The sequence below is a fragment of the Octopus bimaculoides genome, chromosome 1 (genome assembly GCF_001194135.2).
Source record: "Octopus bimaculoides isolate UCB-OBI-ISO-001 chromosome 1, ASM119413v2, whole genome shotgun sequence".
Taxonomy (NCBI): Eukaryota; Metazoa; Mollusca; class Cephalopoda; order Octopoda; family Octopodidae; genus Octopus; species Octopus bimaculoides.
The window spans coordinates 96,540,126-96,549,192 of record NC_068981.1 but is presented as its reverse complement, the minus strand read 5'-3'; the positions used below and the strand labels follow the sequence as shown (position 1 = coordinate 96,549,192).

General features: G+C 33.9%; 1 protein-coding gene across 9 annotated transcripts in view; it reads left to right on the top strand.

Annotated features, from left to right (window-relative positions):
• The window catches only part of LOC106867929 (myosin-G heavy chain), a 116,350-nt gene that overhangs the window by 97,273 nt on the left and 10,010 nt on the right, over positions 1 to 9,067 (top strand). For 6 of the 9 annotated variants that reach the window (XM_052968404.1, XM_052968413.1, XM_052968406.1 and 3 more), the window contains 2 exons: positions 4,125 to 4,314; positions 5,508 to 6,056. In XM_052968404.1, the coding sequence (XP_052824364.1) occupies positions 4,125 to 4,314; positions 5,508 to 6,056 (739 nt within the window). Of the gene's footprint in view, positions 1 to 1,698; positions 2,885 to 2,921; positions 3,541 to 3,579; positions 3,744 to 4,124; positions 4,315 to 5,507; positions 6,057 to 9,067 lie in introns of those variants that run through there. The other 3 variants (XM_052968418.1, XM_014912997.2, XM_052968425.1) reach the window with 3 other exon arrangements.

The window sequence follows — 9,067 nt, the reverse complement described above, 5'->3', positions numbered from 1 at the left end:
ATATATATATATATGTATATAATATTGTCCCATATACATATATATATATATATATGTGTGTGTATGTATATAATTGTCCCATATACATATATATATATGTGTGTGTGTATGTATATAATTGTCCCATATATACACAATATTGTCCCATGTATACATACATACACATACATTTTTACATAGGCGCATACATCTTTATATAAATATATGTAGAAGTCTGTGGGACAATGTAGTCCTCCTAAATAGTCTGAAAAGAAAACGGTTTGAGACTGTCATGTTTGAGTTTGAGCGAAACAGGTCGCAGTTTTGTTTCTCTCCCTCCCTCCCTCTCTCTCTCTCTCTCTCTCTCTCTCTCTGCCTCCACAACAACGTATACCATACTCATGCGAATGATGAACCCTCTGCGCATTCATAAATCGCAGCAAAATCCCCCTCACAACCTTTACACGCTACTGTCTTAAAGGAGATGTAATGGTCGTAGTTAAAATGTTTTCGATCGTAAGGTTGACTTGAACTAAAACGTGATCGTTTTGGTGTCAAGCGAGTGAACGATAAGTATATGAGGCCATTTCTACGTCTGACGGCGATCTTATCTAATACGCAAGAAACACCATCACGTGCTGCACATGCTTGTGTGACAACTAAAACAACTGACGTCAAACGATACGATTGAATTGGGAGGAACGCCCATTTCTACACTGCTGATTAGTTACGGTCGCTCACGTGATGGGTCTGATCATGGCTTGGCGCAAACGAACATCGGCCACGGCGATTGGTCGATGATGGTCACGTGTTGTTGTTTTTATTCTAACTGGGTTAGCGAGTGTTACCTTTCCACGGGGAATTTTAAAGAAGAAAATAATGTGATTCTGTGATCTCCATTGACTTGCTCTTCAAATGTCAATCTCCTCGCAAGACTAGTGGAAGTAGTCATGAGCCTTCATGATAATTATTAAATACAGAACCCTCGATCTGTTATAGTTAACTTAATATCGGACACATAATATAAAGAAAGGCATATAAAGGAATTAATGTATACAAAATGGGTGTATTTTGTGTGGTGTGTGTGTGTATACATAATATACAGAACGTGCTCTGAAATCGGTACTCGATTTAGTTTATTCAGTATTTTGGTATTAGTTTATTCAGTATTTTGGTATTGTGAAAGCTATGTGTTCGCTCTTCCCTACTGGTGCCCCTTAGTATTTTGCGTATTACAAATAATGTTCGCACGCGTTTTTTAAATTTTTTGTTTTAAGAAATTTATTTAAATCCTTTGAGAGAAGATAAACAAGGTAGAGTTGTATATCTAATTAGTTCTTCGGGAGCATCGTTCAACTTATTTAATTCCATGAATTTTAATTAGATTACTGTACAATTTATGATTTTCGAGCTTCCCCTCTCTCCCCTCTTATCACATTGTTTTAGAGTAAGATTTAATGTACATGTCTGATAGTTATTTAATGAGCTCTTCTCTCCGAAGCATTGATACTTCTTCCTAAATTTTGAACCACTGTTGCTTTGTTTAATTTATAGTCAATATTCTCCTGTTACTAATATACGTGCATGTACTTTCAAATTTTTTAATATTTATTTTAGAAGTGGAAGCTTAATTTTCAATATTGGGAAATTTAGATACGATACTAGGAATTTTGAGGAAATTTTCTGAGATTCTGCTCAAATTAAATTTTTTTAATGAAATCTTATAAGGAATACTTACAGTAATTCTATATGAATTTTAAAAACTTTGTTTCTTTTGTCTTGAGGGAGAGGAAGCTCTGTCTTTAAAGAGAAGTGAAATGAGAAATACTTATATTATGTTCATTTTCAGAGATGCCTCTGACGCTAGAGGGATATTGTAACGAGTATGATCCTTTGGATGTGTTAATTTTCTAACTCGCATGGAAGTACAAGATGAGACATAGGTTAATTTGTTTAACTAGCATGAAAGTACAAGATGAGACATCGAGTGGTTGGCAATATAAGCGTCAAAGCGTATAGAAGTAACTGCACTGGTACGGACTTGTGATGCAAATTAACGATAAATTTTAAGTGAAAAAGTGCGCTGAGTTATTGATAGAGTACTTGTAGCAGAGACAGACATGGTACGAACTAATAATACCGGATCTTATGATGCTGAGCTTCACAGATGAAGCACTGGATAATCAAGATATTTTACTATAAACTATGGAGTAGATCGCTCAGGCTATAACTAGCATAGGAAAACATGTTAAGTGAGCTAAATGAGAAAGCTTCTATGTAGTCATTCATCCTGTTAAAAATAATAGCCGAATTTCCCTTAACGTATCCTGTTACCTTGTAAACAAACTCATTAGACAATATAATCAGGGTACACAATACGTGGTGAATGACGGGATAGTCATTTTGGTCATGAGTCTGCTCTACTCGATCGAGGCTGACCTGTGGCTAAACAACAACGATACGTGTTAAAATGCTATTGCTCAAAAATCCTTGTTATATGGTCAGGTCTTGGTTTTCACGGTTCTTGTATTCAATTTTGTTCTGTTAATAAATATCTGCATTGGCTCTATGCATATACAACGAAATCTTTATAGCCTGCTTGTGCCATTGTGTATTCGAACACTATAACTATACCCAATTCAGTTTTCCTTAATAACTAGTTACGATGTGTTAACTTGATGAACTGTTCATGACCAAAAACTCAATTTTAAAGAAGGGATCAGAGACATTAGAGTTACCTCCCTTCGATTCTCTTTTCTTTGGCATTTACGTTTCAAAATTCTATCTGTATTTAATACTCGTTACGTCACCCGGCGTAGTACGCATACCGATTCCGTTCTTGTGCGTTTGTACGTGTTGGTGATAGCTGTCGGAAAAGTAGCAAGGTGAAAGCATGACTGTTGCTGTACGTCTCACAGTACATCCCATTACAGTATTTGAGATTATTGATGTTACCATATTTGTGTGTACATGCATTATGTGTTTGTTGAAAACAAGTAGTAAGAATTGTATTCTGAAGTGTTTTCAATGTGTCTAGGTATTTGAGTCTAACCATACATGCAGTGACATGGATTGCATTGCTTTCTGTAGCCAAACATAACTCTATGCTTTGCATATCCAAATGATTTTTCATTTTGATTGCTATACCTTTAGGTGTAGTCTGCAGTGATGCAAAGTGTACTATTTTGTGTTATTTGCAAGTTATGCTTTATTGCAGTGAGGTTACTGCTCTAGTTGGTCTGGTATTATATATAAAGGGTCTAACATATTTCTAACAGATATGCTGTTGTTTGTATATGTTGACCAAATGTGACACCTGTGGCTGCTCTTAATATTTGTAGTTGTTGCATGTTATCCCTTGCATTTTTTGCCTTCAGTGTGGGTTTATACTCTTTTTTAGCACCAGCAATGACCACCTTATCATTTTTTAAAAGCATTATGTATTTAATACTGTTACCTAATATAGCATATTTTTAAAGATGCTAGGGTGTGATTTAATGGAAATTTTGTTGAATATGAGAAATGGTTTTATTTAATGTTGTATTTCTGATGATTCTGAAGGTAATGATGGATTTGTTATGTACTACTAGTAACCTATTTGTCTCATACCATACTTCTAGGTGGTTAATGTAGGGTTAGAATGTTTCTATAGCTATACCTAAGGTGTGGTGATATCATATGCATATAACACTGTTTGTATATTTTGTGAGTTTTGGGAAGATCATCAATGTATAGGAAAAAAAGAATTGCTGAAAAGATACATGGTATATAAAATTTCAAGAAATACAGATTTCTGATTCATTGTTATGCTGTTCTACATTAGTTTCGCAATATGAGGTGCAGTTCAGTAGCATCATGTTTTTTTGAAGATGTGTTTGGTATTTTATTAAAAAGTGAGTGTTGGGGAATGCAGTCAGAAGCTTTACTGATAGTAAAAATATATTTAATAATTTAAAGTGCAGCAGTTATTATTCCTTTTACAAATTTCTGAGAGGAAAGTACAGTCAATTAACACCATATCTGGTATCTTATTATTACTTAACGTTATTGCCTTAACAAGTGTAAGAACAATTGCAAGTGTTTCATTTATTCTTGTGAATGGTTTTTGTTAGCTAACATGTAATTTTCTTATTGTTTGTTTATAGCTTCTGCATCGTCGAGAGAAAGACTATGAAGTCGAAGTGCAGCGACTTGCACGAAACAAGATCTCTCTTCAAGAGACAGTTCGGAAGTTAAAAATGGAATTGAGTCGTATGAATATAGAGTTCAACATTGATGACATTCCAACCAATGATGATGATGATACTGATTCCAACTCTACATCCACAGCATCAGGTAAGTACACTGAAATAAGGCAATTTATCTATAAAGCAAATTCTACTGCATTGAAGTATGATTTGGAGGTCAAGTATATCTCAGTTCTTACACATTGGTAGAGTCTTGCAACTGTTCAAGTGAAATGTTAATAGTAGTCATTTCACCAGTTTCAGGGAGCATCCAGAATAAAACAATTATTAAAAATACAGAAAATTACAATTAACTAAATTAGTAAAATATTACTCTTTTGGCAGAAACACCAGTGTTTAATATCCTATCTTCAGTACCCTGTTCATAACAGGTACCTGAGTATGGTACAATTCACCATTGTAAGCAAGAGAGGCATTTTGTTACTCTTGGTTTTGTTGTCAGCTTGCAATCCTAAGCTCAAATCCTTCCTTGTTTCTTGAGAAAGCAAAGGAAAACCATTCCAATGTAATTTCTCTTAAGCCTTTTGATACCAATTCACCTGAGATTATGCACCATTCTATGATACAAATTTCATGTTTAAAGTGACCTAAATTAAAACCTTCCATCAAAATTCCATGTTAATGTATGTTCTAAGCACCAATTTAATAGTGAAGTTATTTTCCTAAATTCTTCATTATTTTCAAAATTAACTGAAACAAAAGCAGTATATTTTGACAGAAATAAGTTAACAAAAAGATCAAGTCATTACATAAAGACAAGCTCAGTAAATTAACAGAATACTATTATTCTGGTTCGTATCTATTAAGGGTTAATTTTTGTCTTTCATATCCTTTTTTGAATAACAGTTTAGTTCAGATATATTTTCTCTTCAAATTTGATATTGGCATGTAAATTTTTAGATTAACTGTTTCTACAAGTGTCTACTCTTTTTGGAACAAAGCAGTTTATTATATCAGTAAGGCTAAGTAATGATTTTCACTTATAAGAGTACTGTCATTACTCAAGTTAAGTTTATATTATTGCTGCTGCCATATTTTCCATGTCCATGTCTATGGCAAATGCAAGCATGTTCTAACTGAAAATTATGTCCAAAGAACTTGCAATGACAATACATTTCTAATATTTTAAAATGTTTCATGGGTAGAGAATGAGTTTTCATTTTGTATCTTTCTTTTTCTTTGTTTCTTTCTGTCATTTTGTCTTTCTTTTCTTGTTTTCTCTTTCATTTTTAATTGAAATTAATTTAATCTTAATTCCTTGTGTTTGATATTTGATTGCAGAGGGTAATGGTCCCATTTTAAGTGATGTGGAGGAAGAAAGCATTACACCTGTATCTCAACCTGTGAAAGCTGTTTCAGAAACTGTACCAGGTAAGAAGAGGCCACTGAGTTACCACATCGTGCCTTCTTCATTTATTTTGAATCAAGAATTTACTGCACCCAAGATAGCACCTTCCTTGCCAACTTCATCTGTCATGCCTTTGACAAGCACAGCACTCAGTGATTACAAACCTCAGTCTCTTTCCAAATCCTTACACACAACCCCTAAAGTAATAGAATTGGAAAAGACCCATCAATCTGATTCAGTGTCAAATACAAGTGAAAGTAAATTGGATTCAATTATCTGTGACACAAACACTGCTTCCACAGGAGCCAAAAAAAAGGTTTGGGTAATTCCAAGAACTTTGGAAGTCAAAACACAGATCTCATCACCAGAGCTACAGAAAATACAGTGGAGTGGCAGCCCATTAATAAATAATAAACATGCAATGAAATCCAAAGAAGAACCAAGAATAATTACAAAAAAACAGGCTGCAATTCCAGTTTTAGGTAAGGAAATTTCTAAGTATTTTCTTTTTTGAGAAAACTGGTCTTAAAAAAAAAAATTGTTATGGTGCAACCATATATTCAGTTTTATTTAGAACAAGATGTGTGTTTGTTTTGATTTTATAAATTAGATTTAATCCATGGAGAAGATATTATTAATTAATGTTTCATATGCTAAACTCCTTTCTTAAACCAATCTATGTGAAAAAATTAGAATGACATTGTAGGGTAAGTATGAGAGGCCAGATTTAGCTGCTTTGAAAACAAAACAGGTAGAGTATTTGGGCTGGATATGGCTGGTTTAAATGCTCAAGGGTTAAGTTATAATAATTCATTACAAACGGCTATATGTTTTACTCTAAGTAAGCTTTTTCAGACTATCATCATCATCATCATCGTCGTCGTTTAACGTCCACTTTTCATGCCAGCATGGGTTGAACGATTTGACTGAGGACTGGTGGACCAGGAGGCGATACCAGGCTCCAATCTGATTTGGCAGAGTTTCTACAGCTGGATGCCCTTCCTAACGCCAACCACTCCTAGAGTGTAGTGGGTGTTTTACATGCCACCAGCACGAGGGCCAGTCAGGCGGAACTGGCGACGGCCACGCTCAAAATGGTGTATTTTACATGTCATCTGCATAGGGGCCAGCCCATCTGCTCTGGCAACGATATATATATATATATATATATATATATATATATATATATATATATACATACACATATACATATACATACCGTAAAAACACCATGTAATTTGTGCACCTGTGTAATTTACACAGGTGATTTTCAGGATAAAATCTGTTACAAAAAGCTCCTATTCGTGTAAAATTTGCACCCAAAAGTTTTCAGAATTGCCAATATAGTCAGAGGGAAAAGGTTTTCAATTTAGTTGTATTTAGCATAACTTCACTTACTTATGATTAAATTTTATTAAATTTTCATTAAATAAAGATAATTTCTGGTTAACAGGTGTCATATTGAAAGCTATTAGGTTACAAAGTGTTTGTGTTGTTTATAATAAGCTTTATTTTACATTTCTTGCCCATAAGAGATTATGTCCGATCTTTAGCATACTGCTGTATGTCTTCTCAAATCACAATCACAAGAAAAGTTGTTGATAGGAATTACCAAAAAAAAAAACAAAGCTGATAAATATGCACAAGTGTTGCAAATTAAGTTTAATTACCAATAAACATCAGCTTGGATGACACTTTACTCAACCAACAGTGGAAGGTGACCGATCAAATTGATTATGTAAACAGTTCTTTTCCACCTATTCTTGTCAAAACCTTTGATACAGCGTATCGAAATTCTAATCCTTTCACACTTATAAAATGTCGAGCAAACTTTAAAATTTGTCATTCCTATTATTGTCAGTATGGGCAGAACTTATGAATCGTTTACTGCAAAGGAGAAATTAAATATGTTGAATATGCATTTGAATCCAGAAATAGAGCTGCCGGAAGGCATTTTAATGTTAATGAAGCCAGTGTTTGAAACTGGTGTAAACAGTACAGCAAACATAAAACTGTGCCTAGTAATAAATAGACAAAAATAAAAACATACAATCAAGATTATCCATATCATTACATTTTTTTCAGTCAGGAATATCCATATCACTATGTATGTCAATGGTGCTCCATTGCAATAGGTAGAAACAAGCAATGTAAAATATGGCTAGGACCATGTTTACCAGCATGATTGTCAAACTTTAAGAAGTAGTTAACCATTTAATGGTTTTACTAAATTTATACAGAAAAAGTAAGCATTATACTGTCCAGCATAAATAAAAGTCAACTTCATTATATTTAAACCATTATTTTTTCTGTAAAAACCTATTCTGACATTAAATGAGTCAACTTCTGGTATGAATGTTTATGTTTTGTATGTTTTGTTTGTTTTTTTTTCAACAAAAAAAATTTCAAAAAAATTCTGGAAACAACCTACTCATGTAATTTACGCACCCCCTAAAGTTTATTTTTGCGGGAAAAAGTGCATAAATTACATGGGTTTTTACAGTATATATAATATGTATACACAGGTGCATGAGCTATATGAAAACATCATTTTAATTTTAATAAAATATAAAAACCATTATATTTTTATAGAATTTAGTACACGTATTCTTATGTACATAGCAAAATGCTGTTCAATAAAGCTGTCATCAGCCTTAATTAACCTTAATTACTGCCTTGATATAACTTCTGAAATGACTAAATGTGTTGAGTAGGTGATTTTTATTCATATGGCCATAACATCCTAAATAGTAGACATCAATCAGTCTTTGGTATTGCAGGCATGCTTGTTGGTCTCCCTCCCAACAATGCTCCAGACGTTGTAGTGCAGGGGGTTTAAATCAGGAGAGCTAGGAGGCCAAATGTTATGGGTGACACACTCATGAAAATTTTTGACTATCCACTTCTGGGTTGTTCAGACTGGAACATGTACAGCCTCCCCACAAGCAACTCTCTTGATCCATGGTTTAACGACTATCTCCAGCATCTCGATGTAGGCTGCTGCATTGACCCTAATCATTGTGGTTGGCAGCTAAAGGGACAAGAACAGCATGCCTTTTCATTGTCTGCATTAGGTTCAAAGCTTCCATGTTGGGGCTGAAAAAAGAGGATATTTAGTCAAAGTTTGGGCCATTTATGATTCTTAAATTTTTATTCTGAAATAGTTAACACATCCTCTATATATATATACTAGCAGTATAACCCGACCTTGTCCGGGTGTGACTTATTATGCCATCTACGATAAGTCTTGCTAGCTGAAAATCAACTAAAAACGAAAGCCTTACAATGAAAAAACCCTTATGATGTAAATATGTTCATAATTCAAAAGACGATGAAATTAATAGGGAAAGTCTGAAAGCTGTTTTGCGTAAAATTATTAAGCATACGTAAATTTCATCCGTGTAATTGGCTATAGAAATGCTTGTGCAAAACAACTTTTTGCGCTGCCCTGATTATACATAGCAGGAGCTAGGATGGCAATTTGTGATGAAGC